A 17,470-nucleotide genomic window follows, 5' to 3' on the forward strand; every position below is an offset into this window, starting at 1 on the left:
CTAAATTAATTGAACAGACTTTAAATTTAAACTTTAAAATAACTCCCCAGCTTCATCCATTACTACCCAGCAAATCTAAAGCGAATCCATAAGTGGAAGCCTTAACAGTATTTCGCGATGGCTAAACTCAAAACATAACAAGATGATACGACAACTGCGTAAATTCCAGGAAAAAAAAATAACCGCTTGATCTTACAGTAAAGTTTCGGGTACATCACCACATTATTCATATGACCGTATGGCCGTTGATGCATACACTCGTCGGGCGTTTTCTCTGTTATTAAAAATGATATCGGTAGTAACATGATTTTTGTTTAAAAAAATAATTTAATTGTATTTCTTTTGCAATAATACAGAATAAAACTTTCATTTTTAAAGCAACAAAAATGATTTACAGCATCAAAATTTTAAATCGAGTGATTGCTATTATCTTAATTCTCTTAATTATACAGAAGCGACGATTTAAACAAGCCTTTTGTGAACGAATTGAGGGAAATGGCCATTTTTAGTGGATATATTCCAAATACAAGTCTTGAATAAGCTTGATTCCTCTTTCATTTTAACAATATTTTGGGAATTCGCTTTGAAATTTAAAGTCTACAGATCAATGTCTGGGATTTTTTTTATTGGAGAGCCTGGGATTGTTTTCACGCCCAAAATCGACTGTTTCCACTATGTAATACGTCAATCCTTCTCGTATTTTTTTCTTCTTTTTAGATCAGAAGTGGATAAGTCTTTATAACAAGGTTAATAGCTTGTTATGCAATTTTAACCTCGTTATTGAGCGTGTTCAAACGCTTAACTACGGTGTTTGACAATAGCTAACTTGACTACAGTCAGGTCAAACGTAGTTGCGACAACGCTGGAACACCGAAAGTTTGCTTCATTGTCTGTAAGGTAATTGTCAGATTGTGAGGCAAATTGTTATGGAGGAACTTAAATGGGGCCCTTTTTTGGAAGAAAGAAAGGGGTTTACCCATAAACAATAAACATAATAAAACCTGAAGCAAAGCTTGTTTAGGTAAATAATTACCCCAGTAGGTCTAAATCGTCAGTCAGGTATCAAAGGGTCGTATCTCTATAATTGGAAATTTTCAGAAAAGCAAAAGAAACCTCACAAATTTTTTATTTTCCCTCTGATAACCGTATAACAAAAACTGATTGTTATATATATATATATATATATATATATATATATATATATATATATATATATATATATATATATATATATATATAATTTTACATATAATAATAACAATAATTTCACTTGCGCCTGCTCATACTGAAAGAAGAGAAAAGAGGAGTAATATAAAAAAAAAAAAAAAAAAAAAAAAAAAAAAAAAAAAAAAAAAAAAAAAAAAAAAAAAAAAAACAGGAACACTCAGCACCAAAAAACAAGATTAAGCAGTAGCTTCTTCATTCGCACTCGTATATCAGATGTTGAGGCAAAAACTCGAACAAATGCCTTTTTTCTGCACTTTTTTCAGTAAACGACACAACGGCAATTGGGTCAACCATATTTTGAGATCTTAGAGTTTCTCTCGTAGAGCGGGTATCGAAGCAAAAACATGAGGGATTTGCAGTATATAGACCGGAATTTTAGTTTGTCAGTTTGTGTGAACTAGTCCCATAGCGGCGATTCATAAAGCAGGCGAGGGAGAGCAACCGCTGCGTAAAGCTTTCCATGAATCTTACTGTTCAAGCTAAATTTCAGAGAGACAAGCTTCCCATAGCTTGACAAAAACTGTTGGTAGTTTTCTCAATTATTAGTAAACGAGAACTTCTAATATCATGACCGTATGTTATTCCCAGGTATTTTATGGACTTTCCAGGAAAAATTTTCGTGTTCAACCATCACATATCTAGAACCACTGCTTTGCTTGCCGAGGGAAACATTCCAAGAGCCCCATCTTTATTACATTGAGCCTCAGACCGATACTTTTGTAATCAGTTTTCAGGCGGTCGATAGTGTCTTGTAGAGAAGTAAGGTTTCTTGTGGAGAAGTAAGGTCGTCAGCATAAGAAAGCAGGTTAAGGTCGCATAGATTGATACTGACTCCTCCAGCAGCATTTTTAGTTATTCTGGATGTCAGGGTATTAAAGAGGATGGGGCTTAATATAGGTCCTTTTCGAAGGCCTCGAACAAGTCTAATCGATCTTCTCAGATGATCCACTGACACGAACCGATTCGCAAAACTGGCCGAGTACCAGAAAAAAAAATGTACTACAACATGAGCACTCACACACAGCTCGAGTAATTTCATGAACACCTGAGACTGCACAACTTAATCAAAAGTTGCTGAGATGTCTACGCTGCACATACAGAGGGAGGATCCCATTCTGTGGTCTTTGTTAATAACTTTCTTTAATAGTCAATGTACAAAAGCGCAACTCAGGTTTCGGCAGAATCCTAACTTACGAAAATACAGTCTACAATTTTTCGAAACTTTGGGAAAGAGAAGTAGCTCGAGGACTTTACTGAGAACACTTGAAACTGCAATTGGTCTATATCCTGTGCACTGATTTCGATTTTTTAGGGATATTTGACAGAACACCAACACAAAATGAGCTGGGGGACCATACCGCAATGGACACACATCTGGAACAGAAGGGTGATATATTCAAACAAGAAGTCAGGGCCATACATTAGGTTATCCGGCCAAATACCATCGAGAACAGGTGCCTTTCTGCGTTTTAATTCAAGAACTGTTTTAATTACAGTTGATTTAGATATCACAAAGGTACTTCGCACTTTTAATAAGGTTTCGAGTTCTTCCTTCAAACATTTATCACAATTCTGTCCGAGCTTGGGGTCTCTGGAACCGAACACTGTAGAGTATTGCCTTAACCACTCCTACTCTGGAATGTCAGATGAGTAAGTTTCTCCACTGGTCTGGGATTTCTTGAAGAACTTCCAAATCACTTTCGGATTTTTTGAGGCTTGATCTGATATTTTGTCTCCTTCTTCGCTTTTAAGTTTTTCTGTTAGATTTAGGTAGTCCTTCTTTGTGCTCCGACACAGTTGGAAGACCACTCCAGATCTGGGCTTATCGGATTCCTTCCAGATATTGTACTACAATTTAGCACGTTTTTTTGCTTTTTTGACCAGGGGACATTTGTCCCAACTTGGTTTTTGAATACCAGAACGGACTTTACGACAGACGACGGCTAACTTCTCTATGGTTTTTATGTCATGGCAGATTTCCTCAAAATAGATTGTTAAGGCAATCGTACTTTCGACACCGTGCATTGGTAGCTGGTAGGGCACTTCAATTTTGTTCAGAATTTGTCACACGTGTATTGATACAGCACCGCGTCAATTTTTTCCCACTCGCTTTCGATATAGTGTTAGTAAGCTATGCGGGTTGCAATAGATTGAAAAGGAACACTGAGATATAGACTTAAATCGTCGCTATGTAAGTATGGTCAAAGTCAATGCTTATATTTGTCTTGAGGGAGAAATTTGTTATCGCATGGTCAACATTACTCGTAGAGCCATTATTTTGTATATAGATAAACTGCTGATCTTTGTCACAAAAGCATATCTTATCTGGGAGTGGTGCTAGAAGAATGTCTGTAAGTTTAGTAGGTAAGGAGGGGTTGCACTGGAAGTCTCCACAAATTAGAAAGCATCTGTTGTCGTCTGCACAAGAATCTGCTTAAACGACTACACGCTTCGGTTTAGCGTTTCTCAGAACAATCGTTAATCAGGTTTGTTGGGAAATATATATTGATAAGGAAAAGCTAGTTGGTCCAACAAATTCCACAGAAGAGTAGAAGTCCCACGACTCATACAGCCTACAGGGGATCTGACCGCCGACTATAACAGCAGTGCCGCCGCTAGGTCTTCCGCACGTAAATTGTCGTTTAGCTTCATGTATGAAAACTGATTTGTGCGGAAAGGACTAGAACAGAGCAAAATTATTCTTGGTAAGTAGGTGCTCTTGCACACAAATTACATTGTAATCGTAGCAAATTCCACTAAGATAGTCTGTTTTCCCAGGATTGTGCCCGTATATGTTTCCGCAAAAGACCTTTGAATTGTTTATTATTGGAGTTGGGACCCTTTGCTCATGGCTTTTTTAACACCCGGACAGATCAGGATATAGCGTGGGCGATCGTTCTTCCCGTTGGTACACTTGAGGCACACTTGAAACTGTTCGACTGACACGGTGTTTCTCTTAACGAAACATGGGGCCCTGCACAACGAGGACAGCAGGTTGATTGCTGCAGTCTCGATCCAGATGTTCGAAAGACTGGCAACTGAAGCGCCTTTTCGAAATTTTTTTTGAACGTCGTTATTTAGAGATGAGTGTACTCAACACAGATACCTTGCCAGATAGCCCTATCCCGTGATGATGCATCTTCAAATACAAGTCGAACTGTCTTTGGAGAAGCCATATCTTTTAGCTTCTGTGACATGGGGGTTACCTGCTATTATCTCTTCTGGGGTAGTAGTTTTGTTTCACGGCTATCGGAGGGGAAATTAAATTAATAAAGAAACCAAAAAACCCAAAGAATACCTTCCTCAAAAATTATAAAACTCCATAAGTGAAACTCCCATTATCCCGAAGTGACTACGTGTTAACTCTACTCAGTGGTGGAGTTACAAGAAACTAGAGCTCAATGGTGAAAACCAGCGTAGCTGGTGACTACAGAGGGAAAAACGCTTGAAGTTAACAGTAATTCAACTATAGTCGACTGTAGTCCAAGTTCTGAGTGCAATGACTGTCTGAGTCTCACTGTCTTTCATCATAGAACTGATTTCTTACCTTATCACAGCCGAATGGAATCAGGTCTGAATCTTCTGTAATAATAACTTGAGCCAAACCGATTTTGTTTAAATAAGCTAATTGTGCGTCCGCTTCATAAGGGGCAACGATGCAATCTACATTCACAGACCTACAGGCCTGCAAAGAAAAAAAAACATATCAACTGCCCTGTGATACACAAAATTGAAAGCTTTTTACCTTTAATCAGTCAGATTAAATGTTTCGGTACGTAGGATGCACTCGTCAAAACACAAGATATGGCTAATTATCAGTTGAAATTATGGACAAATTGTGAATCGGTGTGTAAGGTGGCTCCAATGTCCCCCTCGTAGGGCGTTATGGACGATCCCAAAATACTGAAAATGCAGCTATTTTAAGCAAAGAAAATGACTTGACATTGCTGTTTAAATGTGTAGTATTTGTCGTTATACATTTCCGGTTCCCCTCACATGACCATCTATGATATCTATACTCGCCTGTAGAGGACAGAATAAGAATGGGTTCCTAAAATCTTATAATCTTATTATCTAACAGAAAGGTTTATCAAATCCCAGGCAAAAGATGGTTGGTACTGCTCAAACACAACAAACTTTTTTGAAGACGTCATCCGCCACCGAAATGAAACGCCTTGACTATACTGTGAAGATCACATATTTACATTTTACACATTTATCATCTAAATTGTTTCTGTTCGCTTTTTAATCAGAATTTTTTTTTTGGCAGTTGCTGATGGTCCACTAAAAGGGATGTGACAATGGCTAGTCGCCACCATTTTTTTTTAAACGCGATCTCCCACTAACACAAAATCTCTTCACTATCCTTTGAAATTCACACAGCTCCCATTTAAACGGAACATTTCCTCCTTATTATCAAAATTTCATTGGGTGTTGTTGATGCACCGTTAAAAAAGAAAAGGACGAAGCAGTTCAAATCACTAAAAAGCATCTGGCAGCTGCCATGCGACACCAATTTGTTTAACGTCATCCCCGACAACCAAATGAAACAGATTTACTATTTTTTTCATGTTTGTCTATTTACTAATTTATCATCTAAATTATTTCTTTTGTTCCTTTGTTAAAGATTTTGCTTGGCGTTGCAGATATGCTGCTAAAAATGAAAACAAACTCAACCACAAATGACTAGAAAAGTTGTGGCTGCAATCGCATTCAATATATTTTCCTAAAACGTAAAAACATCACTAAAGCGAAATACTAGAAAATCGTGATATAGCCAAATTACAGGTGCTCTGATTCAAATTACATAATTAAATCACTTTCAAATACATTAACTTGAATTACAATTAACACTTCGAAATAAATTATTTTGACTTACAATCAAATTACTTTGAAATAAACTAGGTACATTTTGGTATTAAATTAAAATGCCAGCTTTCTACAAAAGGGATCAACGATTTAATAACGTACAAAAAACTTCTTATCCGTCCGTTCTTATCCGTGGAAGTTCTTCATAATGATTAGTCTATCTTTGATGTAGGTGATCTTTAGATTAAAAAATATTTTTAAATTGGATGTTTCTTTAAATTTCATTTTATTATACACAAGTATGCTTGATTTTACATACCATTCATGCTACCCAAAGTATCTTTTTGTTAAATTTGGCGTCATTTATATGCAAGAAAAGGTTACCAAGAAGCAATAACTCATACAGGAGGTATTTTGAAAAAGTACAAGGCTAGTAAATTACTTTTAACACTTTACTTATTTTTTAGAAATTCGGTTACTAGATGATTCAGATTATTTAGTTATAGATCCATACCTTTTTGTTTTTGTCTTTCTGTTAGTTAACTTTTCAATAAAGGATGGGTTAGGTACCAGAGTGATATTATTTTTTTCGATACCAATATAAGACTTTTGCTAAAATAGCACGAAACTCGACCAACCGATCAACTTTCAAAGTTCCGACGGTGATCCCTACAGTAATAATTCACTGAGCTAATCAGCAGCATCCAGAATTTGTGGCTATTTCCACCCAGGACATGACTGATTTACCCACAAGACAGTTTTTCCAAACACCAGGTAGATACCAGGTAGAAGAAAGTTGTTTTTTCAGCTAGCCTTATATCCACTTCTAAGCCTTATTTTAGGAATAGCAAAGTTGCTTCAATTATAACTCAAAATTTCAACCCATGGGGGGGGGGGGAGCATGATATACTAGTGTAAGCGTTTATAACATTTTTCAAATTTCTTGGGTAGGGGGATTGAACCTTCTCGATTTGATTTCCGACACTAGATCCCATTTCACGAACATTAACGCCATCACGGTTATGCCTGAAAGGGGACAACCCAATTTCAGAGAGAAGGGGGGGGGGAAGGCGCGTTGTGGTGTCTAGTTATATTCAAAGGGTACATATTCCGCACAGCTTTCGAAATATTACAGGGGCTCAGCTTAGTAAGTCTGATTCTCTCCAGGGTACCTTGACGGATTGCTAATGATACATAGCAAGTTTAATGCACTTTCCTAAACATTTAGTAATAACTCTCTTATTATCATTATTAATATCATATCATTTTACTGGTAGGATTTTAATTGTTTATTTGTTAATAGTTTGTTAATTTAGTGACATTAATATTTTACCTGTATTAACTCAAAAGCCATGGATGGACTGATATCGACTGCAGCTTGAAAATGTTTCACGGCTTCGCCATATTTCCCCTCTGCTAGAAGAGCCTTGCCCTTCTGTTTAGCTGTAGCACGTGTTCTGAAAAAAGAGACTACAATGCACTAAAATAAGAATATTTAGAATATAGCTTCTGTTCTAAAATTAGGGATGTTACGAATCCGTTTTTTACTGAGTTTCACCAATAATGGATTTTTACCAGTGTGCCTAAGCTTACTATAGGCACTAATCCAATTTGATCCTGGTACCGACCTGGGAGTGAACGTCTGCAATAACGTTCACTAAATGCTTTGGAGATTTTTCCTGGAGAAACTTTGGCAGCATATTTAATTAGAAAATTCAAGTGGCAGCTTTTGCTATGAGAATTTTGGCCAAACGTGACAGAGTTTCCACACAGGTTTGTACTTGAGTTTACCATTAGATCGACAATATGCAAAAACAGAAGACCATTTCAGAGAGATACTAAATAGTAGAATATTCAGTGTTAGAATGGACTAAGTTCAAATTTTAAATAGCCTAACATACCTGGAATAGCTACAATGGTTAGGTAGATCCCGTGAAACTCAAATAAGTTTTACCAAAGAAAAAAACAAAAAAAAACAAATAGTGAGCAGAATTTACTGGACTTTGCTTAACCTCAAGTAAAAAAAACTCAAATAGTGAATAAAATTCACCTAGTTTTGCTTAACCTCAAGTGTAGGTTAGACTGCACTTTGAGTAGCCAAAAAATCAGGATTAACTGTTACTGTTTCTTCACCTTTTATTACAAAGTTGTTCTATTTCTGACTGAAAAGACGATTTATCTTTGCCATTTTGCAAAATCCTAACCGAAAATAAAGGATTAAATTTGAGGCATTTTGCTCTAGAGTCCATATCTTGCATTGTTTTGGTCTGTTTTAATGCTGAGCCTCCATATGTACAAACAGAAGTAGGAACAAAATAAAATTCAAAAATGCGATAAGGAAATGGATTTGAAAAGTAAATAAAGGGGAACATTTTGGTCGGATACTTAAAAATGTAACGTCAGCTATTGGGCCAAAAAATCAACAAAACTGCAACATTTTGTTTCATATTTTACAAGAGTTACAGCAAAAACTGGCTTTAGTTGCTTTTCTCACAACCCTTCCACTGCTATAAGCTTATAAAACATTAAGGTGGCTAAGAAAAACATACTAGCAAACCTCCAATCCATCCTTTTTAAGCTTTTGCTTTCACCCCCTTGCAAAAATTCTAACGATTTCCGAGAACCCAAAACTGGGTGTCCTGCTTAGCTATAAAAAACTTGGACTCCCCTGCACGCTACTTAGTGAATATTTTTGGGATCTAGGCTTCGTTTTTCCTGAGGATATATTCCAAGTCATCTAAGCCTCGCTTTAATTATGCACACTGAGTGGAGTTGGATTAGTTCCTTCATGACTAGGGTTTGGCACCTCATGACTAGGTTTAACTCAAAAAATCAGCCCCTGATATTTCTCTAAAAAATTTCCAGTATATTCACCTCTTTTTTTTAGTGTCAATTGAGCCATATTAGCTATACTCATCACTCTCCTCTCGAGTATCTGAGTTTACATCTTTCCCACAAAGGTATTCACGGGGATAGTGCCAACCCTAGCCAATTTTGGCAAGGATACGTATTTACTCTTTCGTTTCGCCATTTATCTTCTTCCTTTAGTATCTCTGTCTTTTTGCAACAACCAAGTATGTTCATCAATGTGGTCTTGAATACATCCAGTTTGAACGTTTTCCTGTAAAGTTTTTCGCAAGAGCAATAATGAACGTAGCTAATTTTTGCAAGGAAGTTATTTTGTTCTTTCATTTGACCCTCTACCCCTCTTCTTTCTCTCGTATCCCTGGCTTTGTGCAACCATTAGCGATACTTATCCTTATCCTCTTGAATACCTTAAGTTTCGACTGTACTCCACTGAAATACTTGCAAGGACAGTGATGAATGTAACGAATTTCGACGAAGATATCATTTTGTTCAAAAATCATTTTCTGTGCAGCAAAAAAAAAAAAAAAATCCATTATCATTCCAAAAATAAAAAATCTAATATTTTGCGGGGCAAGCAGCCTGTATCTCGGGCCTGGAAATTTCATTGACAAAAGAAAGAAATATGAGTATATAATCGTTTTCAGAATTTTCAAAATATGTTAAATTCGATGACATCCAAGGCCATGAAGGTAACTTCCTGCCTGAATACACATGAAACATAAACATATTATCTTTTTTCCTTTTTATCTTAAGATCTACGTGGCTTTGTATCCACTTTCTTGAAACAACCTTGGAGAGGATAAATCTTCTCCATTTTTCCAAAATTAGGCAATAGAAGCATTATCGAAATCAAATGAAATATACAAGATTGAATACAGGAACATACATCCTTAGGAAACCGGGTACTTACAGTCGTCTTTTTTTCTCTGTTTCAGCCTTTGAAGGTAGGGTTTGTCCATCAAAAACAAGAATCGGCTTCAAACCGCAGTTGAGAAGAAGGTTTACATACTTCATGCAGTAGATAACATACCTGTTATGATAATAAACTAATTAATTAAGTAAAACATTCCAAATACATGAGGTCAATACTAATAAGATCTGTCACACTAATGACGCAGAAAGTGTGTCGGGGGAGGGGGAGGAGGAGGTTAGATACGTCGGCTTCGACGTGTCACGTAACCACAGGGATTATTTTTTCAACGGTTTGTTTCATCATCAATGATACCTAACTGACCAATGACAAGATAAAATTCTTAATTTCAGAATCGTGAAATTTCTAATAAAGCTCTGGGAGCAGAGGCATTTGAGCAATGTGATAATCACAAATGACAACAACCACTCAAAAGATATAAAAAGACGGCTCGCCCACACGAGTTCTAGTTTCAAAGCCCTTATGCCCATTTGGAAAAGCAAGGATTTGTCTATACGACTTAAAACACTTCTTTTTCATACGTTAGCTATCCCTATCACAATTTACCCATGCGAAATACGGACGTTGAAGGTGGATGACCAGAATCGACTTGCAGCGTCTGAAACTAAATGTCTCTGCTGCATAGCTGGTATTCCCCACCTAGACCAAATCTCAAATTTCGAACTCTTTGAGCGCCTTAAAATCAAATCAACAATCCTCGCCAAGATCCAACTCCAGCAACTTCGTTGGCTCGATCACGTAAAACGAAGTCCCAAAAATCCCCTTTGAAGGCCAAATTCACGGTTCTCGCCCTCGTGGTCGCCCCCCAAAGAGGTGGAAGGAACATTTTACGCCTCATTACCTTTCCGACCTTCTCTGCCTGGCAGAAGTCCTTGAAGAAAGACTTTCAAGGATATATGGGACTTAAGTAAGTAAAAGTAAGGACTTTAATTATGTTCATTAGTATCATTTGATTACTAGTTATTCCCATTTATTAACTGTGCTCTCAACTTCATTTGAATAAAAGTAAAATTACAAATTGATTATAATGGTTAGATTATCTATTTGAAATATTGCGCCCCTAAAATTTCTGCACTTGGGGCAAGTGCCTCTTTTGTCCCTCTCCTAAAACCACCACTGTTTAGGTATGAATGTTGGTGACTACAAAATTACCAAGTCCTTTATCTGTTACATCCATTCGTTTGACAGCCTAAACTATGACTGTTTATGCGCAATGAGAAAAATATTCAAGAGCTATTTGCTTTTGCTGGTTTAGAAGAATTGCTATTAAAGTACCATAATAAGGCTAAAGTGAATAAGTAGAAACACACGTCTTACCAAGTGGGATATAGTGTGCTGTAGATTGTTTATGTATTTTAGCCGTTTGTCTTGTTTAAAGTTTGTCTGTTAAATCTGATTTGGACAGAGGAACAAATGGGATTCGGTTTTCCTCCTTAGAGGTTACTCCTGCTATTTCTTTTAAAGCCTCCTATACTCCTACTTGATTACTCTATAAAAGTATATTGTAACTGCAGGATGATATGCATCACGCACGACATACATGGACAGTGACACATTGAGAAGGGGGCAATGACATTGAGGAATCATGTCAGAAAATATACCAGGAACATCACCCTGGATAATGGTATATCATTGATAGAGGCTTCACCAAACAAGAATCACCATTCAGTGGGAGTAACTCCCAAACTATTTATCAGCACTGGCTGATAGCTTTTTTGCAAACCTCCAAAGAAGGTGTGCTGTGACTGGCAGTGGCAAAAATTGTGGGGGGGTGATTTAAACCCTTAGATTTGCTGTTGAAGCCCTAGACTTTGGAAATGACTGTTTTTGGTATTTTCAAACCAAAAAATCGTCCTTCTTGATTTGAAAAAGCATTTCAACTCCTTTCTTTACATTTTGATGAATTGACACTGCTGGTAACTCGACCCCAAAAATTACAACTTTGATTTTATTTAATTTTACTATTTTTTTTTGTAAATAAGTAAAAATTAACTAGCCTATTGAGCATACAATTTGAAGCCTAGCCAGTATAGACTCTTTGACTCGAGAGAAAAAGACAAGAAATGACTTTGGTTTAATGTTTTTTACATACCCATCAGTCTTCTCTCCTTTTATCAGCTTATCTGCACAGCTAAATGCACCTTTGTGGAGCCAACAATAAGCATCAACAGCAGCTACTTGTCCCTTTAAGCTTTGCAAATCTACTTCTCTTGTTGATTTTTTCACAAATGGGATGAGACCAGATATGCCCATTTCTGAATTAAGCCAATGTTATTCCATCTACCATAAACTGTAAAGAACAGTTACAATGCCAGTCCTGAAAGAAACTAAAACTGAACGAAGTATTAAACATATAGCTGGTAATGCAGTTGCACTGATAAGAAAATTAGCCACATAAAGCTTTGGGTCTAGGCGTGTATCCCCACCCCAGAAAATACCGTAAAGAGTTTATTGCATACAGGAGGGGGAACGCCTCTTCCTTAACCCAACCTCCACCTCATGGTTGAAGAAACTTTGGAGGGTGCTCATTATATTAGAAATTGAGAGTTCTAGTCCTTTTTTTATAAGCTGAAAGTGATTAGAGACCTACAAACCGTGGGGAGGGGGGAGGTATTTTCCAAGTAGAGAGGGAGGGGGTAAACGTCAGCCCCAAAATTTTTTAGAGCATAGGTATACAAAGTCCTACCCATTCAAAGCCTAAATGGAAGAAGCCTTTTGAAAGGGAGGGGGTGGATAAAAAAGTGAGTTTTAGGTCACAGTATTTCCTAGGATAAAGCCCCTGAGACCAATTTTGGAGGAAAGGGAAATCTTCTAATCCTCTTCTACACACCTTTGTTGTGAAAGACCCCCCTTACTCCTGAAAGGAGGTTGTCAAAAGCATGTTGAAATTCCCACATGTGAGACATTCAGACAAGTTGCCAAAATCTTGACAAATGAGCATTTGTTGTTGAAATTTGAACTAGTTTACAGAGAATGAGGATCATTTTTTAGGCCAGCCTGACTGAGGGATATAATTAGAGGAAGATGTTTAAGTCCAGCTGCAGCAATGAATGTTTAGGCATCAATTTTTCTTTTAAGCAGTATTTCAACCTGTCCTTTGCTCTGTCATAACCAGGCTATTTGAAAATTTTATGTCTCTGCCAACATATAAACCAGAGCAAGAAATCATTAACTATTCAGTAAACAGTCCCCGAAAAATCCACACAGCACAAGAAAAACGTAACTAAAAAAGTTGATTTCTCTTTCTTGAATAGGCGAAAATTGCAGCCATCTCTTGTCTTTTCAGAGATTGGTTGTCTTTGCTGGTGAAATAGGACTAAAGGTAGGTCTCTCCTATGTATTCAATAGAGAGTCCCATGTTTCACTCAGCCTTACTCCACTCCCAGCTGCACTAAACCCAGGGGGGTCTTCTAGTTTCAATGGTCTCACTCATATTTTGCTTCCAGTATTTAAGGGTAACTGTTGACATTCCGACTTGGTCAAAATGATAGGCCATAATCTGGCCTACATAGAAACTGCTGCAGCTGGAAGGAATATCATAAATACTGAGGGTAATGACTATGCAGACTTTAATTTTCCTTTATTTACAAAGGAAGAGATTTCAGTTCAAGAAGGGAAATTAGACAGGACATTAAGCTTTTTCAGTTTTCACTTAAAATATCTGAAAAATAGCAAATTATCTAATTTTTTATGCCAACCATTTTACTTATGACATATTTTGTTTCTAATTTGTTTTGTTTTTTCTGTTTTTATTTCTTTATTTAACATAAGAAGTAAATTTTGCTTTACTAGAGCTTGCAATCAACTTTTTGGGCTAAAAACCCAAATATTTGTTTTTGTTTTAAAAAACCAAAGTTTGTATATGCAAAACTTGGCTTATTGAACTTGCAGTTGATGAAAAATACATACAAAAAATATCACAAACCAAGAAAATCAAACAATTTTGAATGGTAAGTTATTTTTAAGCTAATTCATTGAAAAACAGCTGACTAAAGTACTGCTGACAAAAAACATGGTTCTTGGGTTTGAATAAATATAGTCAAAGTGCATATAGTTGGTATTAATAAATACAAAATTGCAGCCCACATACAAGCAATACCCTACGTGACTTAGATAGTATTATTACTGAAGATGATGGATGCAACAAAGATGTAAATATAGAACAGCCAAGGTACAAAATATATTTTTGTACCTTGGAGGACAAGTCTTCAAACTAAGATTAGAATACTGGAAGCCAAAGTTATGAAAGCAGTCATCCATAGTGGTGAAACCAAGTCAAATCAAAAATAGGAAAACACCCAACAAAATCAGAAAACTTTTGTATATAGCTTGGTGCCATATTAGGGGGGAAGGGCCTGGGATGTATTACAACAGCAAACAATATTATATTAGAAGCATTGATTTGGAGCTGATTGGTGAATTAGTGCCAATTAATATTTTTTGGCGGTCAGGAGGGGGATATGGACTTTTTGCTTTTAATGATGATAAAAAAATCTAGCAGCATAATTTCTTTTATTTTTTCAATGAGAATGTACTGAAAGGAGTTTTCAATATTTAAGGGGGCAATTACCTCCCCTCAGCTTGGACCCCCTGTCCTTATAAGGCCAAAAGGAATTCCTAAGATAAGATATGTAGTAGTCACACAGCTCATTACTATGTCAACAGTTCAATTGTTGTACAATATTTATTATAGCACCAAAAACACTGAAGTTTTTCAATTGAAGTTGTCTAAATTTTTGTAATAATTATATGATTACCTAGAGCACTTCAAGTCATATATAATACAATCAGTTTTAGTGCATTATTACTATTATAAAATATAAACTTATATAAACTATTACTTATATTACTTAGTTATAAATTATAACTTATATAAACTTAACCCCCCCTCCCTTATTGGTCAAATATATATCCTGAATTGTCTGCATGCAATGAATTTTTCTTATGCTTATTGCCATAAATCAATTTGAAGAAAAGACTTGTGTACTGGAAATTCATTGCATATAAACAATTTGGGATACATATTGGACCTTTGAAAGGAGAGGAGAGAGTTTACTGGTTTGTCTTAAGGAATGACGTCAATTAGTATTTCAGGATACCATATTTCAAAGTATCTGTTTTGTAATTAATTTGTTTTTCACTTGGAGAGAAGATTAGGAGGGGAGGATTCACAAGGGTGATTTTAAACATCTGATCAAGGTTTTTCAATTGTGTGTATTTTAATGCTGGACTGACTATGGTTTTAAGCCATTACAGTTTCTATAAATGACACTAAAATCATATTTTGGTGTCATATGGCAGTTTATTGTGGTGTTGTCTAAATACAATTATCAAAAGCATGTAAAAGTCAGCATTAGATTTCAAATGACCTCTTAAACAGCTCCAAGTGCCCTACTAGCACTTGAGAAATAAAAAAGAAAAAGGTGTTTTCATTGCCATGTTTTTAAGGTTTTGGGTAATATGGGCTTTTAATGGTTTTGGTTCCTTAGTATTAGGTTGCACCTATTGCTGCACACATCAAGTTCCAATAGGATTTGGGCCTTGGGCATGAACAAATTTACCTATCTGAATTTACCTATGAATTTGGCACATCTTCAAAACTTTATTACTTAGAGCTCCATTAAGACATACTAGTGTCAGGATGATTAGGCAGCCTAAAACACTGCCATATCTAACCCCTTTTATTTGTAATCTCATCCAAAGAAAATCCAAAGTATGGAAAAAATATTGCAAAGATAGGAACTTCTGAAACTTCAAAAGATACCAGGTAGCCAGGAATCTTGTTACAAATAACATTAAAAAATTAAAATCAAATTATGAAAATAAAACCCTCGGTATCATAAAAAGAACCATCTCCAGCCAACACCCTAGAGTCCTAATGAAGTTATATAAGGCGCTTGTATGTCCACGCCTGGAGGTTGGAATGTCATTGGCAGCCCCTTTCTTCAAAAAAGATAGGAAGTTGCTTGAGGATGTCCAGTGTCGTGCCACTAAGATGGTTACCAACATGAATAAATTTCCACACAAAGAAAGACTACATCGTTTGAAGCTGCCAACGCTGACATACCGACAGAAAAGGGGTGACATTATTTTAACCAAAAAATCCTCTCTAAAAATACCCTTCCCAGTCTCTTTGCACAGCCCTTGCATTCTGGTACTAGAGGACATTCTTTGAAGCTCTCCATGCAGCGTTCCACGAGTAGACATAGAAGCCACTTCTTCAGCCAAAGAATCATCAATATGTGGAACCAACTCTCTGAAGAAACAGTTTCTGCTACTTCAATTGACATGCTCAAGTCCCACCTTGATAGGGAATGGCTCTGCCAGCAGTTCCTTTACAATTGGGAAGCTGCAGAGTCCTCCACAAGAGTCTAATCTAACAGCCACAATCTACACCAAATGAATTCTTTTTTTTCTCATGGAGCATCACAAGGATGGATAATCCTTATATTGCTCCAAGCTGCGATTTAAGGTAATTTAAGGTAAAATGGCTCAACAAGTTAAGGTAAATCCAAAATTCTTTTAGAGGCATGCATCAACTAAAACACCAGGCAGACATTCAGTTCCAGATTTGTGGGAAAATGGATGTGTAATATCCTCACCTGAAAGTAGAGCAGAAGTGAACAAACAAGTATTTCTTGATGTTCAGGATGTCCCACCCCCTGCACCCTCTTTCTCCCTCTAGAAGGCCCTGAAATTTGCCTACAAGACAGGTCTATACCTATTGAAATTTTAACAAAACAATGTTTTACCTCAATTTTCAGTTACCAGTTGTATTTTCTCTGCCTTTAGTTCTAAAAATGCAATTCCTGTTATTTGAGTAGAATTCTGAGCCATATCAATGTTTTTTTTTCCAAAATTTAGGAAATGTATTTATATATCTTTAAAACCTTATAAATTGGGATTGAGCAAAGTTGTGAGGCTGAAAACAATTTTGTTGTACTTCATTCAAGCAGAAGATCTATTTTGCAAGGTTTCAATTTTATAACACAAATATTTTTAAAGGTCATCAAAGATCAGGGCCCTCTAGAGGGAGAAGGAGCAGAGGTGGGTACTTCAAAATACCTTCCTGGGACATACTTTAACCTTTAGACTCATCCCTGAAAGTTTCATTTTCCTAACCTAACCCCTTTCTGAGATAGCCAAAAGTCAATCAACTAGAATTCTAATCAGCATCTTGTGATATATTCACTTTTATCCCAGGTAAATTATGTTGTAAACTGCAAATTTGCCAAATTATGATATCCTATAAACTATAAATTTACCACTAAAAATGTTGAAACCTTTAAATTTAACAATGTTTGTATATAGACTAGGCTAATCTGAGCATCATCTGGCCCTATTAGGGAGGAAGAGTCTATGTCAGGTGCTAAAACAGTGGCTATAGGCTAAGTCCCTCCTGAGAAGGAACATTTAAGTTGATCTGCACTAACTGAATACTGTACTTTTAAAGAACGGTCTGGAATATAATTATAATGGCAGAAATTAATATTTTTGGAAATAGTAATTAGATGGGCATCTATTGATAGGAGATTCACATCACTCGATTGAAATGTACCAGCTCATGTTGGGACAGTTCAATTCTACGCCAAAATTTAGCTTGATGCTGCGTTCAGTCAACCTAAAATCCTCAAC

At 36.4% G+C, this 17,470-nt stretch overlaps 1 protein-coding gene across 3 annotated transcripts in view; it reads right to left on the bottom strand.

The window, feature by feature from the left end:
- The window catches only part of LOC136039481 (exonuclease 1-like), a 36,145-nt gene extending 18,678 nt beyond the window's left edge, over positions 1 to 17,467 (bottom strand). The window contains exons 1-5 of one of the 3 annotated variants that reach the window (XM_065723267.1): positions 17,394 to 17,467; positions 11,928 to 12,152; positions 9,815 to 9,934; positions 7,370 to 7,493; positions 4,775 to 4,912 (exon numbers count right to left, since the gene is read on the bottom strand). In XM_065723267.1, the coding sequence (XP_065579339.1) occupies positions 4,775 to 4,912; positions 7,370 to 7,493; positions 9,815 to 9,934; positions 11,928 to 12,088 (543 nt within the window). In that variant the 5' untranslated portion in view covers positions 12,089 to 12,152; positions 17,394 to 17,467. Of the gene's footprint in view, positions 1 to 4,774; positions 4,913 to 7,369; positions 7,494 to 9,814; positions 9,935 to 11,927; positions 12,153 to 17,280; positions 17,303 to 17,393 lie in introns of those variants that run through there. The other 2 variants (XM_065723269.1, XM_065723268.1) reach the window with 2 other exon arrangements.
- Positions 17,468 to 17,470: the final 3 nt, after the last annotated feature.

The sequence above is a fragment of the Artemia franciscana genome, chromosome 19, assembly GCF_032884065.1.
Source record: "Artemia franciscana chromosome 19, ASM3288406v1, whole genome shotgun sequence".
NCBI lineage: Eukaryota > Metazoa > Arthropoda > Branchiopoda > Anostraca > Artemiidae > Artemia > Artemia franciscana.